Source organism: Chroicocephalus ridibundus, chromosome 3 (assembly GCF_963924245.1).
Source record: "Chroicocephalus ridibundus chromosome 3, bChrRid1.1, whole genome shotgun sequence".
Classification (NCBI taxonomy): domain Eukaryota; kingdom Metazoa; phylum Chordata; class Aves; order Charadriiformes; family Laridae; genus Chroicocephalus; species Chroicocephalus ridibundus.
In genome coordinates, this window is record NC_086286.1 from 102176573 (window position 1) to 102203521 (window position 26949).

A 26949-nucleotide genomic window follows, 5' to 3' on the forward strand; every position below is an offset into this window, starting at 1 on the left:
TGAACCTTTAGAGGGGATTAGAAATTAGAAATCACACAATTTCAAACTCCACCTTAATAATAATTTAGTGTTTCACAATGTTTTTACTTTTTCAAATGTGTATTTTGTTACTTGGTAAGAATCTATGAGATCTTACTGACTACAACAACACAATTAAAAAATTAGAATTTAAATAATAGAGCACTGCTTTACTGGTCATTCTCAAAAGATGTAATACTAAATGCTTGGGTAAGATACATGAATATTCTAACTTATTTTTTTATGAAGCATAGGGTATTGAAATACATTTCTTCTATGAGAGATAAAGAAAGAAAACGAATATGTACTTGTAAAAGGTCCAGGCAATGTATTCTTTTTTTTTTTTTAATTTAAAATTATGGTTTTCCTTTTCATTCTTGCTCTAGATTCTGTTGCAGTCACTGAAGGCTTTCTTATTGACTTTATCTGGACTTGAATTACATACAGTTCAGTAATTCTGTGCAATTGTGGAAGGGATATTCTACCATTAAAATCTGGATTCAATAAACAATAGATGATTTTTCATTTATTGAAACTGCCACTAGCTGCACAGTATTTCATCAAACAATTTCAAACCGCCCCTAATTTAGTTAAGCAAAATAGCCAAATGTTGCTTATTGATGGCAGTAACTGACTGAAAATAAAGAATTTAGTGAAATAACTCTAAATTTACAGCAGTGTAACTTGCTTCAGAATCTGACCTATCAAGCTTTCTGCTTTGTGTTTTAATAAGAAAGTATATTTTATGTAAAAGCAATTTACATCATTCTTTCAAAACCACATCTGTAAATCTATAATTACTTTAAATACAGCCAGTCTAATAATAATAAATACAGAGAAACTCAAATATACAGCACTGCAATAAAGCAGTTCTTAAGGAACAGAACTGTTGCAAAGAAAAAAAAGGTGAAGTTTCTGCAGACTTACCCTCCCTGCTTAAGCAAAATTCGCTCTGATTACAGAAATAGTTTTGCCTCAGTCAGAAGGGGATGAGAATTTGGATTAAGATTCTGACGAGTTTTGTGTTTAAGATAGGATATGTGTGAAATCTACTTTTGGGGACACCTATTTTCAACCTCTGCCTACATTTTTGTCCTAAGGGATCCTTATTTGCCTGCTCTTGGGCTCTGAGTATGAGCTGATCTGTTTTGATCAGAGATGAGTTCCCGATAGATCTCAGAAGGTAAATTCTGAACATCCCTGAGACACACGGACACACACGGCTGAAGCTTGTGCAATGTATTTTCCCACCTGGGGCTGGGGAAGGAGATGAGGAGGGAAATGAAGGGTTATTAAGCCTAAATCACCCACTTTCCCTCACCACTGGCTACAGAATAGTTAGGGGGGCACCAGCCCTCCCTCGCTCTGCTGATGAAAATGGGTAAAAAGAAATGCAGACTTGGTACTAAAAGGAGGACAAGCAAGTGGGTGTATGACTCTGAAGCTTTGTAGTTAAAACCGTCAGGTGAATGATTATCTAGTGAATGGCTAATATCAAATGAATATTTAAAAAAAAAAAAATCAGACGTAGGAACAAAAACTTATTTCATTCTCATTTTGACCCCAACCCTTCTGTGCAGTAGCCCAGGATGTCCCACCGCTGGGCTACTCAGCGTCCTGGCAGTTAGCATATGGTCATCAAAAGCAGCTGATAGGGATTAAAATATTCTTTGACTAAGCAAGAGCTATCTCTTAGTCCTATTCTCTGGAGCTGCAGATGAGTAGAGGGGAAATGCAGATAAACTCCTCTGTTCTTCTTACTGGCTGGTGCAAGACTTTTGACCCTTAACAAACAGAAGTGTCTCTCCACTGACTGAATCAGGCAGCCGTCTCTGGTGTCCGAAGCATTCCTTTAAGGACAGGTGACTATTTTTATCAATTTTAGTGTCTAACTCAAAATAGATTTCCTGAGTCCAGATCAGGATTCTTACTGTTCTATAAAACAGATTAAATATATTAAAGCAGCAGTGCCTAGACAAATATTTACATTGTCTGCTATTTTATTTTCTATTTAAAAATCACTTTTGGAAAGCTTAATCTAAGTTTCTGAAGTTAATGTTAATTTTCTACAGTGTAAAAGTCTAAACTTTACTTGAAGTCTAAGCTTTAAAAGACATCTTTAAAAATCTGTTATCTGCTGTCCTCAACTGAGAACAATGTTCTGATGAATGAGCTTCATAACTTCTCTCTGATGCACTTCATTAAAATAGTTACACCTAGCAGAGCTGGTTTTTTTTTTTAAAAAATCTTTTGTTCTGGTCTAGGATCACATCTTTTCTCCTATCCATGCACCCTACAAAACATTTGTTGCCTTATTTTGTAAAAAGTGAGTCAGTTTGAATAGTCTAATAGCAGAAGAGAGAATGCGTTTCTAGAATTTGCATGTTGGAAGGAAGAGCAAGAATGAGGTAAACAGCTATTTGATGTCTGTCTTTTCACAGTAGCACAATAGCTAATTCCTAGGGCCTCTGACCTTTTAGTGTCCTGTAACAGAGTACTTGCATTAATCTGTTGCTTATCTGTCACCTACCACATTTGATATTTCCAGCCTCTGCTTTCAATTATCAGTCATTTGAGGCAGCACTGAGTAATTTCAGGAGAAAACGCCTGGAACCTTTGACCTGTTTTGGTCAGATAACCACAAGTGTTCACTGTAGATAAACTATCATTTCATTATATTCAAGATGTAAACGAGTGTCGTTTGTAGTGTATCAGCTTACTGTAACCTTTATCACCTTGAAGTGATTAAAACCGACTCGTTTACTTAGTGTTTATACAAAGAATTCAGAGTCAAACAGTGAAATTCAGCTAGAGTAGCGTAAATGGCACCTTATGCTTACACAGTCTGTAAGGCCCTCTGGTTTTCTTTGGCGTGTATATTTAGTAGTTAAACAGTGACATCAAGTTGAGTAGGGAGGCTTCACTAGTCGTGCATCCAGTTAGAATCCCGGGTTCGCAAATTGTAAACTCAGCTTATTCCAACGGATCTTTGGTTTGTTCCCCAGTTTGCCAAAGAAGCTTTCACTTTCCCTACGTGTCACCACCTACCAACCACTTCAGGAAAAGCAAAGCGCGCATCAGCGGGGAGCTAATCGCTAATGAAACAGCACTTCTAATAGTCCCTCATGCGCTATGACCTAAACTCATTGCTAGCACATTTTACATTTTTTAAGCTCAGTTAACCAGACATTTATAGCTGAATTGTTAAAATACCAATTACTTATACTGTCCATCCATAAATGTGTTTTGTAATTTTTTTTCCAGAAGACAAATACTTTTGTTAATGAAAATCAGTGCACGATATTTTCTTGTGGTGTAAAAGATGGCCCTTTTTTTTTTCCAAAATATCTTTTTTTGGTATAAATTTGTCTTCATTCTTCTTAGCGTTGGGCTTGGTGTTAATACAGTATGAATATTTCACCAGTTTGCCACATGGGTGGAAAATATCGTTCTTTCCCATGTTACACACAGGTGTTTGGGATATTCCCCTGAGCCATGGTTCGTCTGATGTAACCATAGTGCTGAATATATTAGCCTCAGGTGGCACAAAAATAACATTTTAAAAAGTTGATGCTAAGAATCCTGATCAATGAAGGCAAATGAAGAATTTTGTTGTAATTAGCACTGACCATAATATTCCAGTTATTTTTACTTAGAAAAATTATATTCCTCCGATGGTTAAAAAAGGGCTTCCTGATTTTCTGGTCAACCAGTTTTTAGATGCTGTGATCGGTCCCACAGAGTTTCTGGTCAACCAGTTTTTAGATGCTGTGATCGGTCCCACAGAGGTGCGTTTTGGCAGATGAGCTGAGCAGAGCTGGAATGACACGAGAACGCTCTGGAAGAACTGAACACTTAAAAATCTTAACCTGTGTTTTTTGGGCTGCCAGTGTTGAAAAGCTCGCACATGTGAAATAAAAATACTTGAGACGTGGTGCTCCCCTCTGCACTTCATGGCATTTCAGCAGGATAAAGGACCCGAGAGATACCCCACTGAGCATTCACAGTCTCCCCCGAAATGGCATTTATAAGATGAAGAAAAGATCAAAACTTGTGTATAGTATTTTGTTATTAAAATGCTTGATATCATTAAATAACATTTTGCTTTATAACTTGGCTATTGTTCTAGTCATTAGTTAATATTGCAACATCACAGCCACTGCTTTTTTTCAGCTGCTATGTAATGCAAGATCTTAACTTGTCTAGATTTCTAAAAATTGTTTTTACCATTGGCTGACTGAAATTTGCAGTTTGAGATTCTGGTTTCTTTGTGGAGAGAGGGACCTCCCTGGACTCAGGGTTTTCCACGGTGTCCGGTGCCTGTTTCCTACAGCCCTTCATTTCTGCGGGCTGCTGCTCCCAAGTCCTGGCCGGCCTGGGAATGCTGTCTCGACCCCAGGGAATTTTGAACTTGTGTCCCTTTCAGATGGCAGTGCTGTCTCTTCCCCGGGTATACATGGAAACACAGATAAGTACTATCTGTGTGAGCTGTAATAACTCATTTTGGGCTTGTCAGGAAGTGGCTATCAGTATTCTTTCAGCAGTTGTGAGTGGTCCTGAGAGAACCCCACCGATGCTGCCGCAGGGTATTGTAGAGGTTTCTGTCCAAGCTATAACACGTAGGGAAAGAACTGCTGTTTCCCAACTACTGTTACTAATTAGAAGGTACTTGTAAGAAACTAGACAAAAGAAAACTTCAAACCCAAATAAAAATGAAACAGGCCAGGAATACTGGCATTTAAACCTTTTATTCAGCGTCTAATTCTCCAATGCTTACTCATAGCGAGCAGTGCTTAGTTACCCACAAATGCTGGCAAATACTTGCTGAACAAATACTAACCAGAGATATCAGAAAGGGTTGCTACGTCAAGCCTGCCTTTAATATATTTTTCGTTTAAAGGTTATCGACATATCTGTTCGACATTAGCTTCGAAATGCTCAGTTATAACCTTAGAAACTTGGAGCAGACTCTTTGCACTAGAAAAATCCTCTCTGGTTCAGTGCATTTGCATATGCTAATCTCTGCCAAGTTCGCTCCAAAATGAAAGGCTTTACATGGACATTAAAAAAAAAAAAAAAAAAAAAAAGGCAAACAAATCCCAAACCTCAAGTCAGATCTCTGTATATATCTCACAGTTTAGAACCGGGCAGTGGAGCTGCTAAATAGCCTGTATCCTGTTTCTCTTCAGTAGCAGCCCATTCATCTTCAGGTACGGAGCAGCCAGTTTACATGCTTCTGCCTCTTTTCTGCTTTACTTTTTCTACACAGTGGACGATGGCAAACCCATGTAAGCTAAATACGCACTTGAGCCAAGGAAACCTCACAGTTAGCAGACAATTTTCCTTTTGTCAGCCAGGAGAAAGTTCATTTTCACTGAAGATGAAGTGTTTTCTTATAGCCTAAATATATTTTATTTTTGGTAGTTCTTAAGGCAACATAGATTTGTACATTTGGAAAAAAAAATATGCTCATGAAAACAAGGATAGTTTACATTTTTGAAAGGGTGGGAGGGAAGTGTGCTGTAAGGGACTAGCTACAGGTGACTTAGTTAGTAACTACTGCTCTGAAAATAATGTAAATACTTTTCCTTCATTAGCTCTCACTTTAATCTGTAACTCTACCCTTATATGGCAAGCCACAAATGTTTTTTTTTCTTTTAGTGCATTTCTATTTTGTAACACCACGTATACATTATAATAATACATATATGCAGGTTTATATATAAATATGTATGTATTTACACACACATACAAACACATACGCATTGTCTATGTAGATGAAATTGCACAGGCGTACACATATGCATGAGCATATAAGTATAAATATACACATACATTGTAATAACACACACATGCATGTAACGTTTAGTCATCTAAATATGCACTGTTTCAGAGCTGACGTTGTTCCTTCCTCAGATCCGAGGACTGTTAATACTAAAATGCAATAAAAGAGCAGGGGTTATAGGAGGGAGCATTTAGTGGAGCTGGGCGCAGCCATAGACGTTTAGCTGGTTATCCAAACCGAATCCCAGCTCTGAGCGGTTTAGCCTTTGTCCATCAGCAGTAAAGCAAAGCACCTATCTCACGAGGCAGGTGGAACTTCTCCAGAAGTGAGAAGTTCTCTCTTCTTGCAGAGCGCGGCTGCTTCACCAGTCAATGATACATTGCACTCTGTGGCAGTGGAAACCATGGATCATTTTCCTTTCCACATCCGTAGAATCTGAAGTATTAATCCCATAAAACGGTCATCAGCCAGTACTGTGGCCTGTAGGTTCCCTTGCCACGTCAAAACATGTTGCAAAAGTTGCTCCTAACTCAGGGTCAGAACAGCAGCAGACAGTGGAATTAGCCCCAGATCAGTTGTAAACTCAAACTAAAATCCTCTGTTTGCTCTGCCTTAAACTCTTGTGCAATCCTGAATTAAGCAATGATGAGGTTAACTTTTTTATTTGAAATTGTGGCAGTGTCAGAAGCGGTGGGAGCCGCACCTGCCCACCTACAGCAGGTCTGAGGGGACTTCTCACGCCAGGAGTGGTGCTCCCTTTGCCGCTGGGCTGCCAGAACCTCTCAGCCCTGATTCATGGCTCCTACTTCTGACCACTGGCAAGATGACGCTTATGCCATTAGAGTACAACGTGTGTTAATTTATATGATGTAACTACCTCTTAAATATATAGTTGTCACAGTGCATTTTAGTACCACTTCAGAATTTATTACGTTAAGTGGAAATGAGCAGCATTCCTCCCATCTGCCTGGTTATTAGCAGCAATTAGTGTTTTCCAAAGTCATCTACGGCTCTGACATTACTACTGATGTGCTTATGGCTACAGTGAAGTTCTAAATCCTTTTGCAGTTTTTGGTTTGTCCATATTTCTAGTTACTTTACAACATGCCCTCTTTCAGCTTTTTTTGATATTCTTTCCACTCTGGCTTCTGGAATTTGTATAAAAGCCACCGAGGTTTTTTTTCCTTTTGAACTGAAGACACTGGGCTGGTGGAATTTCCTTTAACTGGAAGTATGCCTGGGCTTGTGGTTTTATTATTTGCACAGTTTTATATTGTCCTGTTTGTTTACTCCCAAGCACAGGGAACGCTCCATTAATCATGGGAAATGGGCATTCGCTTCACCTCTTTAATTTACATTCAACTCTTTTTCTCACAGTTGAAAGGGACAAGGACTTCTCCCACCAGCGAAGGCACTACAAAGAGTTTCGCTTTGACCTTACTCAAATCCCGCACGGAGAGGCAGTGACAGCAGCCGAATTCCGGATATACAAAGACCGAAGCAACAGCCGCTTTGAGAACGAAACAATTCAGATTAGCATATATCAGATCATCAAGGAGTACCCAAACAGGTACCCTCTTGGCATGAACGTATCACGTCTTGAATCATGTCTCGTGTTTCTGTCTCAAGCAGGGAGACAATAGCTGATCATAAGCATACCCTTGGCAAGGCATCTTTGCTACCACGACAGCAAATCCTGAGCAAGAATAAAACTTATCTTCAGTGTGATTTATTCCAGGCTTATGGAGAGTTACATGCCCAATGTCACCAAATATAATTTGCCCATGCACAGAGCGGGCGAGGGTTCGTGTTCTCAGGGAGCAAATGGTGGAGTCCTGTGTACAGTCTAAGTGTCTGAATTTGGGAAATGCACCATTTGCTGATGCTGAGGTACTACCAGCCAAGATTCGTTCAGCTCTTTTAAAGGCAGATAAAATGTTCAACTTTGTTCACGTTTGAACGAGCATGGTTTTTTTGGGATGTGTTTTAATATTGTGCTGAATGAAATTAAAAGATGAAATCGTGTGCTGACTTTAAGATGACATATGCACATTTAACACATGCATCTCACTATAACTGATAATTAAAACAAATATGACTTTACACGTGAGCAAATCTTTAAACCTGAACTTTTCCATAGTCTTCATGATTTTGTAGGTCCCTACAACACCCTTCCTCAAATACCTCTTTTTCAGGTCCTAATCTACTTAATGGTCTTTTGTACAGGAGTCTTTCTATGTCATCCTCATTGCCTCCTTCCCTGAGCTTTTCCTAGTTGTACGGTATCCTGAAAGGCGTGATGTCATGGCATGATGCAGAGCTTGCAGAGCTCTGTGTGTGACATATTTCCAAGGCTCTGCAAGACCCGAATAAATAAATGACCAGATTTCACCAGGCAAACTAGCTAAATACCTGAAAAATCTCATTAAAAACCAGCAGCAATTCCGATATGCTTCTGCGAAAAGCTACATACACCCAAAATTTGGGTTTTGAAATTAAATCGGCATGTGTCTATTCTCAGAAAAGTGGAAGAAAAAGGGATTGTTTTGAGATAAACAAAAACTCTCCCTCATCTTGGAACAGATAAAATATTTCTCTCCTGGGCATGTTTAGCAAAAGCAAAGAAAATGGCAGCCTAAACTCGCAGAGTACTCTGGAGGAAATAAATGCCCCATCAGCAGTTAGCTCGAAGGCTGGGCCAGAGTTCAAATCTCTTTTTCTGCACACAGAAGCTTGAGCCTGTACCTTCCAGGTGAGATCTCTGAACATCAAGCTGTAAAAATTTTATGGCTATAAACAGGGAGTCGTTTTGTAACAACGGAGCAGAACCAACAGCAGGGAAAGCGCTCATCCTTCCAGAATACCTTCTGCCATTTTAGTAAATTTGGGCAGGAATAAGACAGTGCGGGATTTTTTTTTTTACCTCTGCCTTCAGCTTGGAAAAATTCTTTTGATATAGCTTCTAAAAGAAACTTCCTGTAGGAAGGAATGCAATGGGAAGGAACAAAACATGTCTTTTTAAAGAGCACAGGTCAAGGCTAGGATGATGCAAGCTGTTCACCTGCAAACACAACAGATTTTTATTTTTTTTTAAGAACTAATGGCAAAAGTTAGTTTTTCTAATCCATTTGATGTTTTTCTTTTTTGAGCTTTGGTGGTGTTTGGTTTTTTTTTAATGTTTTCCCAGTAAATGATTTCTGTTCTATTTTAGAGAGAGAAAAACCTGCTTACTACTGTGACGCAAGATCACACTTTAATATGATCTGACTTGTTAAAATGACACCTGTCCTTGTGAAATTTGTTAAAGAATGCTCTTGATTTCCTTCAATACATAAACACAAATTTATAAATGTTTTATATTTCCATTTACAAACATAAAAGACCATGTCCTCTAATGGAAGCATGATGATAGAAAGGGGGACGTGCAACGATATACCACCCATTTGCTTTCACCAGAAACTTCAGATGTAGACTAAACGTTTCCCTCCTATTGTTGATTTTTCCAGTCTTTACTCATATATGGAATGTATAGGGGCAAATGCCTCAGTGGGACAGGATGGGAGAAGACCACAAGCTCATCACTGTTCAAATTAGAAACAAGGTACTTTTCCCAAGAATTTTTTTTTTTTTTTTTTTGGCAATAAAGCCACAGCTTTTGCTTTGGGGCCTGGACTTAGTGTTATTCTTGACTTTGTCACTTCAGATTTATCGTACATACGTACATGAGATTTTAAGTGCAAAATTTGCAGAAGCTGCAACTGCAGAACGTGAGGGTGAGAGAACAGTGAGGGTGGTGAGACACTGGAACAGGTTGCCCAGAGAAGCTGTGGGTGCCCCATCCCTGGAAGTGTTCAAGGCCAGGCTGGATGGGGCTGTGAGCAGCCTGGGCTAGTGGGAGGTGTCCCCGACCATGGCAGGGGGGTTGGAACTAGATAGTTTTCACGGGCCCTTCCAACCCAAACCATTCTGTGATTCTATGATTGTGTAATGTCCCACACTCCTTAGTAGCTCCACACCACAGCAAAACTGCTGTGTTAGACCCTGCTCCTCCACCCTTCTTTGCTCTAAACAGGAGACGTGGGTGTCTGACAGGGCTCTGCAAAGCCAAATGCAGTCCTGCCATGCTTTCAGGCAAGGAGCACTCAGGGTTTAGGGTTTCTGAGTTGCAGACTAAGGATTATGTTGTAGTCTTGGACATTTTTCTGTCTCTCTGTCAGCATGGCTGCTGAAGCGTGCGCGTATTGAATTCGCTCAGAGTTTGCTGAAACGACAGTCTGGGATTGAAGTTTTCTCTTTGTTCTAAGTAAGTGTGTAAAGCACAGCCTATGGCAAGGCAGACTTTCCTACGCAGCCCTGCCAATGTACTCCTACCCGCATCTTTTCTCATGAGGAAAGTAATGTAGTCCAACAGGCCAAATCCTTGTTCATGATCTGGTGGCAGCTAGCCACTAATTTAACTGAACCCCAAGGATTCTTCCCGCATTAGGGAATCCTCAAGTGGTATTAAGATACTACAGCAGCTTCCTGGAATGAGGCAAGAGGTGAAGCAGCATTATGGGGATGGCCTGTTACAGAGTAATCATGATTTGATCTTGTCGAAAACTTCGCTGGTTTTCAAGGAACATATAGGTGGTTTATTCCACCTTTACTTACTTAAGTGACCCAGGAGATCCAGAGTTTCTTAGACGTTATGCCCGCAGCCTCTTCGCTGAAATTCCTGACTGTGGTAGCATTTTTGCTGTAGACAACTGGCCGTTTGGGACCAGACTGAGATCACTAAACTTAAACAGCCTCCATAAAGGTAAAGCCAATCAGCTGTATTCTGTCTGAATGTGTTCACTGTTGCATTTCAGGCTATTTACGACATAATGCCTTACTTTTTTATTATGTGTTGTGGGCTATATTTTAAATAGAAATATTTTTTAAAATTGGAGCCAAAATTCGCAGCTGGTTTTCAATTTAAGTGTGATCATTTTTTTCTTTTCACAGAATAAAGGAAAATTTTAAAATTAAAAATGTTACAAAATGTGATGAGAAGTTTAAGTGACTTACACCAGCCAATGGGGGAAATCCTGATCCCAGATCTCTCACTGCCTTCTCAGGGGGCAGGTTTTCACCCTGTGTTTACATTAATTGTGAAAAAAGTTGGTTGTTTTTTTTTTCCTGATGAATACTTTGAATTTCTGTAGTAAATAGCTGTTACGTGGCCTAAATCATTAGCATTGGTCCAGAGACATTTTCTCTGTTCTGCTATCGAGAATCAGTTCTAGTTTTCTCTAGGTGCCTACAACTAATTTTTGGTTCATTTGCTGAGTTAATGGGTAAGAACCATCTACCTCTTTGAGTCTATTACCTTAGCCAGATCACTATGCTTATAGGAAGGCAGACAAGAAGGCTGACATATCAATGCCAAAGATCCTTTGGTGTCAGTTTCTGCTGCAGTACAAATTACTAAAGTCACACTGAGGAGAGACCCACGGGGGAATTTTGTCCTTTATAGGGGTTTCTGGACTGTACCATGAGGAGTGCTCTATTCTTAATTGACTTACGAGACATTGTGCATCCTGACTTTTGAGAACATTTCATATCAGTCCCGGCGAACTTTGTAGCGGAAAGAATCTATATGGGAAAACAATTAGGTATTCTAGGAGGAGACAAGACAAATGCGAAATTATAGCACTGTGACATTGTAATATTTTATATTCCAAAAAATGTTACAGCTTTCTATTAAATCTACTGAATGATACAAGAAATATTTATAAATAAACATCTTAAAGACTGTCACATTTAGAATTAAACTTTTCATCTTCAAATTCCGATAAAACTGCTTATTAGAGAAAGAAAGTTGGCATTTAGGACTCTAGGGAGTACTATTTATGAGCTTGTGGTACGTTGTTAATTTGTTCAGTGCTAGCATAACAGGTCAGGCTCTTTTGAATTGTAAGACTGTTTTCATGTTAGCTCCAGAGGGAAAGCGTATGTTTTCTCCTTGTGTGGTCATTAGCATAGTTCTACTAGAATGGAAGTGAAAAGAGCCCAGCAAAAGATTATTCTTTAACAGAAGAAAAAAAAGTTACTTGAAAGAAAGCCCTTCCAATTTTCTTTTGCTTATTCTTAAAAAAAAAAAAAAACCAACAACCCCTCCTTTATAATTTCTGAGCTCTTTAACCTGATTCTGCAGATATTTCTCACATGTAAGTAAACATCTGCTTGTCATAGCTCATTTGGTCTTATTTTCCTGAGTGTTGAATAACCACAGTTTCGAGAGCTACATGAGATTTTTTTTCCAGTATCAGACCTTCAAAGTGCATTTACAATGTTAAATCTAGATAAGACAGTATCTTCCCATGATGTTGGTGCGATTAAGCAATTAAGTGACAGAACCATTTAATTTTAAATCCATTTTTTATACAAAAAGGCTATTATTTCTGTCTGTCTTACCTCTTTAAGCACATATTCATGCTGTCTGTAAGGTAACGATACGATTCCAAGGTCTGTGTAAGCCAAGACTGACTTTAGTTAACTTAGACAGTCATTTAGAATAAAATATTTTTTTTTTATATTATTGTTTTGATTACTATTTATGGCAGAAAAGAAATAGGTTTCTACAGCTATAGATTAGGTTTAAAAGGCTGAATGGTGAAAACGGTTTTTAATAATGCATGCTGCTTTGTAGAAGCATTTAAAGTGAAACTGATGAGAGTTAAATATCTTGTGTTTAGTGTGGTCATTGCAGTAAATTATTTGTAATACAGATGTGGTTCTGGAACCAATTCTGACAGGAGATATGTGAAAACAGAACAAATAAACGATCCATACTAAACATTTAGTAACACAATTATACTAACTCTTCCGAGCAGCCTTTCCGAATTACTGGAAGATTTCATGGGAACAAATTTGAGAATATACCAGGGAACTGAGGGTTAAAATGTAATAATTACATTATTGAATAGATATATAATTTCTACTTTGATACAGAGACTTATTTTCTAAACATCTGTACTAATATGAAACTGTCTGAACCGTCATCTATTCATGACATATGATATAGCTGCTGTCATATGTTATTAATAACAGATTTTTTCAGCGACACTATGCCTTTGAATTTTAGTTGAAATTGGAACGTGATTTTGACATTTTTTGTCTTTTACACGGAATGGTTTATAAAAGTTAATCTTCCTGCGATATTCTAGTGCTGAAAGATGAATCCTTTATACACAGCCTCAACTACATATTTTGTGTATTTATATCAGGAAGCTGGATTTTTCAGATTTTCCAGAGCTGTAGTTCTCACATGCTGAGACTCATTTCAGAAAGGCCTCTCAGGGGAAATACCTGTATTATACTTAACAATTACATGTTCGCTACAGCACATGCTGTACTGTGTCCTGATGAGGCTATGTCAAAGGATTATTCATTTGGACTCCAGGAAGTCATTGTCAGCAAGGAAACTAAGAATAAAATACAATAATAATATTTGAACGCCTTAACTCTCTTTTTTCTTTAACTTAGGGATGCAGACTTGTTCCTGTTAGACACAAGAAAGGCTCAAGCTTCTGACGTGGGCTGGTTTGTGTTTGACATTACTGTGACCAGCAATCACTGGGTGATTAATCCACAGAACAATCTGGGCTTGCAACTCTGCGCTGAAACCGGGGATGGTAAGATCATAACTGTAGATCATATCGCTGTATACACTCTTGTCATCTCGCGCTGGGAACCTTTTCTGGAGGGGTGTTTTTTAACTTGACCGGGTGAAAATTCACTGAGAGCTTATAAGCAAAGAACACAAGTCTTATCCTGCCATAGCTATAATCTGCGAACTTTCTATTACTCTTAATTCTGTAGAATATGGCAATTATAAAGCTAACTGAATCAAGTTAAATTAAATGAAGTTTGGGATAAAATCTCCTACATACAAAATGAAGTTCTATTTTACTGTTCTTCCACCGATGATTACATTAATGAAACTCAAGCAGATTTGTAGAATTTTTGATTCAGAAAGTTTCTAAAGGTCCCTCTCGGCTGAAGAATGGAGAAAGGTATAAAAAATACCCTCAGGACAGTTCAGGAGGTACCTCACAGCCACTGGTACTGATGTTGGAGAAAGGTTAACAATAGGGTAACGTGGGAATTGGTTTTCTATCATTTGAAAAAAAAAAAATTAATTTCAAAACTTTTTTGTCTTGAAATGGGATAAAATTTTGAAATCTTGAAAATTTTAATTAGCTGAAAATTAGAAAGAACACTATCAAAACCGAAGTCAGAGCTGTGGGGTTTTTAGTACAAATTTACTAGGCTACTACATTATTCACACTTATGCTCTTCATTAAAAAGTGAAAATGCATCTCAATGCAAAATAATATTTTTAGAAGAAATGTTCTTTACTTAGACTTCTTTAGAAACTAATAAAAAGAGACTTATATACTGTTTTTCCTGTGATGGTTCACTTAATCCATACTACTTTACAGGCAAACTTTCAGATTTAGCTCGCTCTTGTCAAAAAGCTTTTTATGTCAGAGGTCAAGGGATCTATGATGCTAGTTAATCTAAACCTTAGCTGACATAATGTTAATGAGTAGCAGAAGAAACCCTGGTGTAAGGATTAATATTTTTTTCTTCTTTCTTTGTTCTGGCTACATTCTCTCATTGTTTTTGATCTGAATTCTCCCTCAGGCTCAGCTGGGCTGTGAACAAAGCCTCTCATACGTATTTTTTCGGCAAGTGCTCTGGCTTCTGGAGAGTTATGCAAAACCCATCCTTCTTTAGGCACGATGCTTAAAAGGGGAGTTGGCAGGCTTGAAGCAGAGCGGACGGCTCTTACACTTCATATTGCCTATACGGTCGGAGTACCGTCGGTGGAAAAGGGAGGCAGCAATGCAAAGTAGACCACGTCGTTGCGGCGTTCAACCAGCCTTCAAAGGCACCACACCTGAGCTCAGGCTGTAAAACGAGCAACTCTGCTGGGCAGCCTGGTTTTGTGGGGCCATTTTTAAGCCCTTAAAATTCTGGAGAGGTGACACCTCCGTCAGGCATCCAAATTAGGTGGGCTGGCTTCTGGCCAGCTTTCCTGCTCCAGAATAAACTCCATCCTTGACTTTTTTTCCAGGAGATTCAAATACAGAAATTCTTGAAAATTAAATATCCATGAAAGGCATTCATTAAGAAACCCTGGAACCAGCAATTTGTTGGTTCTAGCCTCAAAATTATATCCATTCAGTAAACAGCAGGAAAGTTTGTATGGAAACCTTTAGGTTAATACACTGAAGAAATTGTAAAAGAACAGTTTATGTAAATATTTCCCCTGTCCTACTCCCAAGATCAGAAAGGTGATAGATAATTTTCTATTTTAAATTCCAAAGCCACAGGCAGCTTTACCTTCTACACCTCACTTATTTGAATTTCTCAGCACAGCTGCTTGAGTGCGGAGGGAATTCCCCTCTTCCCTCACTTTCTGTTCCCTTTTCAGTTTATTCATCCAAGAAGAGTGCCCTTCTAGGGACTAAAGTTTTCAAAACTATAGGGAAAACCTGTGCTATACCACTTCAGCTTAACATAAGGCAAATCATCCTTTCATGCCCTTACAATTTTGCTCTTAAGGCTTTGATTATTTTTATTGGGTTGCTGTTACTTCTGGAAGCTATTAGAAACACCAGCAGTTGAATGACATGTTTGTGTACAGATGGAACATGAATTTTTATACATGACTCAGTATGTAGTGGACTCAATTTGTAACCCAGGGAACCCCACCCACCTTCTCTCCAACCAGTTTTCTATGAAAACTCAGAGACTGGTTCAAATCAACTGAAAAACCTTCCCTCAGCTCAAGTGAACTTTAGGCCGTGCAGGTCTGAAGCAGGTTTCTTCAGGCCTCCAGCTGTCCATTGACTTTACGGGAGGTAGAGGAGTTCTGCCCCCATAACTGGAGAGACATTTATGATAAGACCTGATCCATTAACCTTTCTATTGCAACAGACCATTAAACTAAATGGGATTCTGCTAAGTCAGAGGATCCCTGTTTGAGGTATTCACGTGCTGCACTGGGGCCCTGGATAATCAAGTCTCTAAATACATACTAATTTTTAGGTTTGTTCATACAGGACCTTTAAAATGGGGTGCCAATTATTACTGAGACTCCAGGGTGCTACTATATTATCATTACCATTAACAGTAATCTTTCTTACAGTTATTTTTCTGTGATTTTTTAGATAACTACTCGCATAAACATATTTCTTTGGTGATCCCTCAAGATGGTGCATAAATAATAATAATGTCTACATGAGGAATAAAAAAAAATTTGTAACTATTTAATATAACAGTGTGATAAAAACAACTTTGGAAGAATGGCTGGTTGTTGTAATTCATACTTTTCCCCCTTTGAAAATGCTGAAAAAGTACAAAAAGCCACATGACATTGGAATGTGTTTTCTTTTTTCTTTAAGACAGTATTTGGTATCATACGCCTCATTTTAGCATGAAATGTAGACTTTTTCTCTTAATGGGACGTTTTATTTTGAACAGTAAGAATAAAGGTTTGCATGACACATATGGAAGCTGTCAACATATAATGCACTGTTTCCCTGGGGCTGTGGTAAATTAAGGATCAGGTTTTTTTGATTCTCTTTTTTAATGTCTCCTCAACATTCTGCAGCATCCCTTTTTGGCCGATTCCCTCCTTTTGACACCAAAACTCTCCATGGTGTTTAAAACGAGAGGTGCTCATTTTCACACTGATGGAAGTGCGGGTGTTAGATGAATTGCAGCATAAAATCAATGCAGATGCAGAAACAATTCAAAAAGCTCCATGTGACGCTTTTCCTGTATATACACCATATGTCTGCTAAGACTTAAAGCATATTCCAGTGAATCAGCACCTTTGTATTAACATTTAACATTTTTATAATTGGAAGTTAGCAGCAGCTTGAACATCACTTTTACTGGAGGAGTATAAATAGCTGTTAAGAGTATTTCTTTTGCTGTTTATATCATTGCTGAAGAGAATCTAGTGTTGTCTACAGAAAACTGGAGAGGGAGATAACGTGTAACGATGACTATTGATGGTCCACAGAATAAAACAAGTTCCAAATACACAGCTGTCAATACAAGATCTTGGGTAGCCCCCATGGCCATGTAGATCAGTGCCTTTTCTTAGATTGCTGCAGCTCTTGGTTATTTTCCACCCGCCTGCACATCAGAGGGGAAGAAACTGCTGGTAACATTGAAAAGCCCAAGCTGATTAAGGTGATTTCTGTTACCACATAGTCCTATGGAAGGCTTCTTTGGGTTTTCTTGCTGTTTGAGGTGGGCAGGCAGCAGGAATCCTCAGCTCCCTGACTCTGATTCTTACTTCAGGTGGGTTTTTTTTCCTCAGAGCAAAGGGAAACTTGAAAGAAATAGGTTTCCTTCATCCAAATGAAGCCAAGGGAAGGCCGGTTCTCTCTCCAGCACTTATTTGGGTACACTCTGACATGTGTCCCCTGGAAGGGCTTTTGGCTCCTAATCCTGCATGCTGCAGGAAGGATTGGTGAGGTCCTTCTCCAGCGATGATGGGGGAGACATTAAGAGACACACTCTCTCTTTTTTTAGCCTCTCCTTTCAGCCTGGGCCTTCCAAGACCCCTTTCCCCTACAAAGCCTTCAGAGAGGCAGCACAGCCACATTCTCTATGTCTCAGAGGGTGGGTGCCTTGCTTTCAACCCATAGCAACCTGTGGCAGCACCCTGGCTTCTTCAGGGGGTTGGCTGTATACTTTACATGGGCCTTGGCCTCACCTTTACAACACTAAATGTTATCAATCTCATCCCAAGGTTTTCCCCAGTCAACAGAACCACAGAATCACAGAATGGTAGGGGTTGGAAGGGACCACTGGAGATCATCTAGTCCAACCCCCCTGCCAGAGCAGGATCACCCAGAGCAGGTTGCACAGGAACGCGTCCAGGCGGGTTTGGAATGTCTCCAGAGACGGAGACCTCTTGGGCAGCCTGTGCCAGTGCTCTGCCACCCTCAAAGGAAAGAAGTTCCTCCTCATGTTTAGGTGGAACTTCCTATGCTCAAGTTTGTGCCCATTACCTCTTGTCCTGTCCCTGGGCACCACTGAAAAGAGCCTGGCCCCATCCTCCTGACACCCACCCTTTAAGTAACCTTGGCACCTAACTTAAATGACCACGGTAGCCATCAGGTACTCTGAAGGATGCTGCAGGGTTGTTACATTTAAGTCTCTTGGATTTGGTATTTACAAGGCAAAGTATCAGGAGTGAGTTCACCTTCATTAGTGTCCTTACAGTGGGGGAATTTAGGATATATATCTTTATATTGATATATACATGGATTTTGGCAGGCAATAGCTCTGCCTAAATTCTGAGCCATCTGGAAGCCATATAGCCATGTTAGCACAGCACTGAACCCGAGCTAATATATCCTGCCCCTCAGCAGGTTTTATTAGCTTGGGCTCAAGCACTGCCTAAGTACAGCTACATGAGTTCTGGTTCAGAGCTGACTTTGGCCAAAGTTACACTAGTAAATTCAACATGCTCAGGAACACTGTGGTGTGAAACGAGCCGGAGGGATGACTCTCTGAGTCTCCAAAACGGGGTGACCCCATGGCGGCTGCCCCTCGGCAGAGGTCCCTGCAGCACTGCCTTGGGGGTGCTGGGGACTCCGCGGTGGAGCTGGCATAGGGCATAAGTGCACCAGGAGCACCCTCCCACCCCGAGCAGATCAGATGATCCAGCTCCAGCGCTTGGGAGAGCTCCTGGCCATGCTGTAATTTACTCAGATAGGTGTAACCCCTGTTTCCAGCCGGGTCAGAAATACAGTCAGCATTTTCATGTGTCTGCTTGCGGCGAGCGACGTGAACGCACCTTTTGTTAGTAAGGGCACACTTGAAGCAGGAAGGTCAGAGAGGTGAGATGGGCTCCTGCCCCTTCTGCCACCACTGCTTACTGGTGCATACTGGTGCATAGTGGTCCTGGCTGTACAGCTGTGCAACTCCCCCTCCACCCTGCTCCCCAGACAGATGAAGGATACATCTGCTTCTCAGCACCACTATTTTAGAGATGAAGGTATTTGTGCTCCATTTCATTCAGAAGGCTTTTATCCATTTTATTCTTTGGTGGATGACCAATTAATTTAATCTTTCCTTGGTTTATTGTCTTCCTGAACACATTTTAAACTGTGCAGAAAAGCCCTAGGACTTCTGCAAACCCTTCACAGTTTAAGTACATTAAATTGAAAGGATAAATCAAGTACTTAGCAAGTGTATTCGTGTATGATTACATCTGATTTTTTGTGTAAGCATACATGGTACTGCAACATTATGCAGCATACCATGGTTCCTCACGTATTCCCAAGTGCTTTCTTCATGAGCTTTGTGAAAACCAAAATCAACAGAAAAGGACATGTAAAATTCCTTCAGCTGAACTGAATCAAATCAACAAAATGTAAAATTTTAAAAACAAAAGCTAAATCTTTAGTTTTGACTAAAGCTATGAAGCCTAGGAAATGCAGAGCAGGCCATCCAAGACCACCCATTTTTCAGAATTCCTTAAAGCCTCCAAGGAGCAGAAGAGTTAATAAAACACATTGAGCTTGTTTCAAAAGCATGTTTTATGTTGATACAGATAAATGTGTCCACCAGAGGAAAAGTTTGCGTAACAGTTTATGTAGATGATACAATAGAGACAGTATAAAATACTTTGGAGTCAGAGTGTTGAGGATGTCTCATATATGGACCATTACATTTACGTTGTTAGGTTTTCTCTCCTCCTTTTTTTTTTAAATAAGCCTTCCTTTAAGCTTTGGTAGCCAAACTCTACTTCAATTCTTTTGCTTCTCTGAAGTCACATTGCTCTCAAGAGCACTGTTCAGGCATGAGAAACCACACAACTTTCTATCTAATTTTGGAAACTACTTTGCGAGCTTTCAGACTCAGAGCCTCAGGACAGTTTTTGCTCAAATATTAGATGTTATTGGACCTCAGAAAGACTCAGGATCTTTCTCCAAAAGGCCTTTCCCAATCCTCATTTCAGATATCACTCCCCATAAGGATGAAACCATAGGTGTGGCATTGGAAATTTTTTTTTTCAGCAAACCAGAAATGAATTCTCAACATCGCTAAAGTTTTCATTTCAATCTACAAATACATAAAATTATTACCAAAATAACTACTGTGACCTAGCAGTCATGGTTAATCTGTAAAATGTGTTTTGTGGCTTGTTGAACACTTTTGAAAGTAAATAAGTGCTTGTTTTTCATAACAAAATGAGTGGTTTGCTGCAGTTCGATGACTCAGGACAAAATAATGGATCTTGGAATCACTCATTGTCCTGTGTTGCCAGTGTAAATCTGGCCAAGATGCATAATGGCTGAAAGCTCTTGCAAAATTAGTGTCTGCTCAATGCCTTACATAAAATATATACTGCCTGAGGAGAGACAGCCAAGTCACAAATCTTACCACTGTCATTGGCATCCACACTGGCGATCTCAGAAGAAGTCAGCTTTCTGAATGTCATGAAAAACGAGGGGATTTCTCCGGGTCAGGACTGTGAGACAGATTGTTATTGAAAGCTTGAAGAGCTCTTGCCTTTCCATTTGGAGCAGCTGAGGGGGAAAATGAACTTTTAAGATGGAACTTGATCAGTTCATGAAAACAATGGTATGATACGACTGCGTGTCCCACCAGAAAAATGGACATAGTGACACAGCAAATAGGTCCACAGTTATGATCCTGAGTGCTATTCCTATCCTGTTGGGAAAAAAAAAAAAGAGCAAAATCATCGGAATTGTTGGAGTGGCACCTTTTTATCAGCTGAGCTTCACAGTTATTTTTGCAGCAGCGATTCCTTTATTATAAGGGGACAGAACGTGAAAAGGCAAATAATATTCATTCAGTTCACTCAGTCAAACCAGCACTTCCACACAACCTTTTATGCAAACTGCTAAGGGCACTTTACTATCAAATAGAATAAAAGCCAAAAATGTTTAAATGCCAAGTCAAACAAATGCATCTTGCCAAAGACTCAAAATGATATGAATAAGGACTAAGGAGTTCAGCATATTTGGAACATAATGCTTTAAATAAGTCTTAGTCTCCAAATATACCTGTCAATATGGAGAAGAGATAATAAATTATCATAGCAGGACTGAGAAGCGCATGCCAGAATGTGAGGAATACAAAGGCTCTAGACTGTCCCCGCACAGAGTAAATCCATCTGTTATGCGTATTTGTTTTTTCTAGTTGTAGGGGCATCTGCAGTGGTTAGGTTCAGTGGTGCAGACGCTAGTTGACTGCTGGTTTCTTACAGTTTCTTCTTCTTTTCTTCTAAAGTCTGAAGAAAAATCTTTGAAATCCTCAGAATTAAAGATACAATGGAAGTATAAACCCAAACACGTTTTTCAGAATGCTTGTCAATAAAATGTTCAATTCTTGGTCAAAGATGCTCAAGAGAAGCAGAGAGATACACCTTGCTGGTTTGGTTTTACCAGTTTCATGTGGCTGAAGCTCCGAGGGAAGATGGAGTTAAGCAGGTCAGCCTGAGTCATTCAGCTGATTTTAGAAAATACTGCTCTAACACCACAGTATGGAACAACTGCATGCTCGAGAGACATGGATTTTCAGTTGTCATTGAAGCCAACAGTTTTCTAAATGCTTACGAGAAATGATAGACTAAAAACACTTACTAAAAATGAAGCCAATGAATGCGTCTTGCTACAAAGGCCAATTCAGGTTAGGGTAAAATTTTTCTTACTGTATTCTGAAATCCACATTACGGACAAAGGTGAGGACTACCTAACAAGGCCATAGCACACAGACGGAGCTACTGCTGTGGCAGAAAGCTTGACGCATTTCTGAAGCAGGATACTTTAAAATACCTCCTGTTCAGGAAGGGGCAAAGCTTTGTGTTCTTAGACTGAAGGAAATCTCCCACGCGCTTACTTTTTTTTTTTTTTTAATAAAGGATAATAGAGGTTCTGTAAATGCAAACTTTCTTTTGCACAGAAGCAACCTAAAATGGACGCAACATATGTGGTTTGAATTTCCAAACTAAACGGTTCAGAGATCCTCCTCGAAAGAAATATAGCGTCTCAAGGGCAGTGTATATTTTGATTGCGTTGTCTTCTGAAAGTTGCAGTTAAGCTAAGGTATATGATAAACCGAGAGAGAAAAGTTTAATGATGGACCCACAGAAGTCAATAAAAGTTTTCCTAGAAGCGGATTCAGTGCGTATACCATTCCGGAATTGAACAAATGGGTCCTAAAACCTCACGTTGGCTGCTTAAAAGATCAAGCAAATAAAGGAATAAAGTCACATAAGCTGTTTCTGTGTGTAAAAAAGCCGTGGGTTACAGGATTAATTTTTTATAGTATATCTCTATACCCTGAATAACCAAGTAAGCCTTAACTTGTGGAATCTTAATAGCCATCTCATTGCTCAAGTCTAAAGGAAACCCAGAGGAAACTTAATAATATTAAAAGTTATTTTAAAGGGAGTTCACATTGGTTTGAAGGATATTTTGCTTCGCACACAATATCCACCATTGTAAATTCAGAGAACCTCGATTTAAATTCAGAAAACCTCCACACATCTTTACAGCCCTCAGTATATAAATCTAATAGTATTCTTAAAATGTCCACCAGTAAGGTATTAATCTTTTACAGATAAAATTAAAATTCTGAAAGTCATTGGAACAAAAAATAAAGAAAAATAGTAAAAATATTCCCTCTAGAAATGAGGGGAAACTTGGAACTTTGTGGTAAGAGGCTAGTTTGTCCATGTTGCAATGAATAGAGAATAGTCTGTACAGTTTTTCGTATCTGACTTGCAGGAGAAGATTGGAACATATAGAAATTAATGTTACTGAATTATTTAATAGTAACTCAAACACATGAATAGAAGAATTAAAGAAACACAAGACTAAAAAGCCATTTTAAATGAAATCAGAAGCTTCAACAAATATAGTTTTCCCTTGCAGTCAAAAAAGTAATTATCAAAATTGTTCAGAATATGTTGCCAATTACTCTGCTCCATAACTGCTAACTTTCTCAGTTCTTCTCCTGCCTTTGCGGGGCTCTCTGTCACTGGAAACATCTTAAACCAATTTAAAGTGCTACACCTGAATAAACATGTTGTAAAAGTGTTTATGTATTGAAGTGGGTCAGTTCAAGGTATGGTATTTGGCTGGAACTTCTAATTTCTCTTTTTACTGCAAAAGGGCTGCCAGAAGGAGGAAGTCTGAGCTGAATTAATACATTTGTTACAGTGGAAGTAGAATGGAAACTACTTTAACCACAAATCAAACTGCCTCTTTCATTTACGCCAGTGATAGAGTTTTTCTAAGAAATATAGACTCTGGCGTGCAGCCACTGTAAGTTTGTGTTTGAAAAGGAAACCTATATGCTTATTTCTATAAGGTTTACTCCTATGCTTATTTGCAAGTTCTTTTTCAGGATGATTGAGTTAACGGTATTATACGGTTTGTGAGGCAGATGCTCCTCCGCCGCCCGCGTAGCAAACTTTTCCAGTCGGTTTAGAAGAATCCCCAGGCGCCCCGATGCGGTGCCTGTGCCCGTACCTTCCCGTCTAAAGGACCTCTGTGTCCCCCACCCAGCACAGCTGCACAGCTTCACATGACACTGTCTCATTTTCTGACGGTTGAAGGGCTCTGCATAATACACGTACGCACAAAAGTGTTTATGCTGCCAAAATAAATTCTGTTAAGAGCAAGGGTTTATTTGCTAAAATGTCACTGATGCAGTTTCAGTGACTTGTTTTGCTTTCTTTTCTTTTACTGAGGTTTAGATCCTATAATATAGTGAGGTTACCACACAGTCCTGACTGAATAAATATTTTAAAGAAATATGCACGTCCCCTGGGAACGGAACCAGAGTCAATAATGTACATATTTCAAACTCTGTTCTCTTGAACGACTGACTGCCTTCCTACCTTTAGTAGTGACTGAACATCAGTTTGAGTAACACCACACAATATTTATTTTTAAAGCAGAAGTATATTCATTATCTACACTTTGCTACCGATTTGCTTTGGGGATATAAGGTTCACACTCAAGTGATGCAAAAATTAGATGACCGCTTTACATTATCCTTTTGATAGCCTACAGACTATAATGGGGCTCATGTATTTTTCAGCTCTATAGATGTGAACACAAGACTAAATTAAAATACCTGTGTAATGAATAAAATATATAGCCCACAGAGACTGCAATCTTATGCAGCGACAAACTACTTGTAGAGTTGTTGAAACTTTTGTAAATTGTTGAATTTTTTGTCTTTTACGTTCTGTTCAACAAAATGCAGTTAGGATTCTTAATCATGTGAATTCAGGATGGCCAAATCCTTGACGTGATTCAGTCAGCAGTTGAACTCCCGCAGTGGCTTCTGGAGGGGCAGAAGTTCACCTTTTAACTTACAATTTCCATTACTTTATAGGTCGAAGTATCAATGTTAAATCTGCTGGCCTGATTGGAAGACATGGGCCTCAGTCAAAGCAACCATTCATGGTTGCATTCTTCAAGGCAAGTGAAGTGCTTTTCCGTTCTGTCCGAGCAGCCAACAATAAAAGGAAAAATCAGAACCGCAACAAATCCAGTAGTCATCAGGAGTCTTCTAGGATGCCAAGTGTTGGGGGTAAGACAAAGCTATGATTTTCTAGTGTGTTTAGGGGAGTTATGGGCACCTGCTCAAACACAGTGGAGTCACAGCAGCTCAACAAGATGTTGCTCACTGTCTGAACCATCAGAAACCGTGTTCCTGCTCCATTTCTACCTGCCCCCTCCCCAGCTTTGCTTAACCTCTTTTGTGATGTTGGCCCTGAGAATGATCTACCTTCTCTGAGTGAGGTCACTTACATGTATCATGGGATCCTGGATGGTGAAATGACCAAGTAGTTTGGGAAAGGTTGTATCTGAGCTTGCATCTAGTCCTGCGTAGTAGGCAACTGGATGAGATCTTTGCTACAGATGACAAAAAGGTAGATACAGTAGAGAGAAGGGTTGTCTAGGAAGCCTCAGCAAAAAACAGTGTTTGGACTCTTGTTTAACTGCCTTTCAGCTGAAGCAGCCAAGATGTAACACAAAAAGCTGAATACTGGAAATGAAGAATATTAACCAATCTGTAAAAGTGTAAACTGTTTCTGAGTTCAAACCACTGACACATACAGATGTAAATACACAGTGTATCCCTGAATTCAGTGACTTTGATCCCTTATTTACAGGAAAGGTACTGACAATAATGCATGTGAAAATGTTGTTAATCCCATTAGAGCCTGGAATAAGTTTTGCTCCAGTTCTCTCATTAAACGCTCCTTTTAGCTGGAGGCACAAAGTCACATTCTGAATATTCTCACTTTTGAACAAACATTTCTACTTTTCAGGGACAGGGTGTGAAAATGTATCTTTCTAAAAGCATGGCAGATCTAGAACCAGCATATCAAAACCTTGATATAGATGCTACTCTTAACCCCGATGGATACCTACGAGTAAGCAAATTAGTATTTAGTGGAAAGAACTCAGCCCTGGAGTGGAACTCATCTATTTGAGGAGAACCATTATGAGCATTATGCATTACTTATATCCATCTCAGAACCTCAAAAGTGGCAAGTTAGAGACCTCTCTAATGTAATGCATAAGCCTTTCCTTGATCTCCTGCACAAGGATGAATTTTGTCTTAACAACCACAAACTGCTATTGAGTTGCTAAAGAAATCATAGAAATTATTTGAATAACTTTCTAAACCTAGTTGAAGTTTACCTGGTGATCTACTGGAACAAAATCCCACTTTAAGGTTAAAAATGAGTCTCAAAGCATATCCTGAAAAAAAAGTTTTTCATTCACAGCAATGATTATTACCACTTCAGTAGTGGGCTCAATTTTATTTTCATATGATGTAATAGGTAGAAAAAAATACTGTCCTATTTCTCTGGTTTCTGCTGAGGACCTGAGGACCTGGAGCATAGTTATTTCTGAGGTTCATGCACATGTTCACTCTGCAGACCCTAGCTTTTTAAAAGTCCCTGACATTTGTTAAGGCACCAGGGATCTCTATTTACAACTGGGTTTTGTTTGAGGGTTTTTTTGAGTATTGTCAAATTTTCTGATATTCTGTATAGCTATAGCATAAATGGCTCATCTGCACAATTAGCTTCTAACACCTTATTTGTCAATATTGCAGGGGAGCAGGTATATAGAAAATTGTAGCTTCTTACTAGTAAAAAAAAAAAGAAATAACATGCTCCACAGGAGAAAGGCATTTTTTATATTCATTCACTTCAGTAGTGAATAAATTTTTTTCTGCTCTAACTGTTCCTTCTCTTTTACTGCTAACGCATGATGCACTTCCTGATTTTTATAAAGGGCCTTTGGACTTAACACAACATGAGGATCCGGCTTTTTGTTTGTTGCTTTTTTGTTTGTTTTTTTTTTTTTTTTAAATACATTCAAACATGATCTGTGCAACTGCATTAGCTCCAAAAATATAATCTCTCATGTCAAGGGTAAATAACGTTCTCTCTGCACAAAAAATATTGAAAAAAGATTTTTCATATTTCCTGGAAAATGTCTACTAATTTTGAGAATTACACTATTTTGGGGGAGGGAAAAATCATCGAAGTACACATTACACACAAGATACCTAAATATAAGCGTAATACTTTCAGATTGAATCCCATCCTTCTAGTCCATGAGGAAATGAGAATTGAAGAGATTTGTTAAGCCTCCTTGATTATAGCAGGAAAGCTGAACACAAGCTCCCTGCTGGTTTAACCTGGGAAAAACTCAACATATACCAGTAAGTTGCAGTGGCATGAGGATTGCCTCAGGAAGAACTGTCTGTATGTCTCAAAACACCGGTCAATGTCATCTGTGCATCCACTTGTGCTCCAGAGCTGTTGCAAAACAAAAATCAGAACATGTTGAGTGAAATAAGCATTATGAAACAAATTTTCTCCTAGCCTCTTTAGGCCACCAGTCTGCATAAGGGTAGAGGTGCATCATTATATATGTTGATCCATGCCAGATCTGTGTCAAAAAAGGCTGCAGTTCAAGAAAACCATACCATTAAAACACAATGAGGTTAGGAGGCAACTGCATATGCAGTTGCATCAAAGGCAGGGACAGCATCCTCTGACTGGAGAT

General features: G+C 39.2%; 1 protein-coding gene across 1 annotated transcript in view; it reads left to right on the top strand.

Annotated features, from left to right (window-relative positions):
• The window catches only part of BMP5 (bone morphogenetic protein 5), a 57912-nt gene that overhangs the window by 16467 nt on the left and 14496 nt on the right, over nucleotides 1-26949 (top strand). Inside the window, exons 2-4 of the mRNA XM_063330294.1 lie at nucleotides 7181-7373; nucleotides 13316-13464; nucleotides 24248-24445. Coding sequence (XP_063186364.1) covers nucleotides 7181-7373; nucleotides 13316-13464; nucleotides 24248-24445 — 540 coding nt within the window. The remainder of the gene's footprint in view (nucleotides 1-7180; nucleotides 7374-13315; nucleotides 13465-24247; nucleotides 24446-26949) is intronic.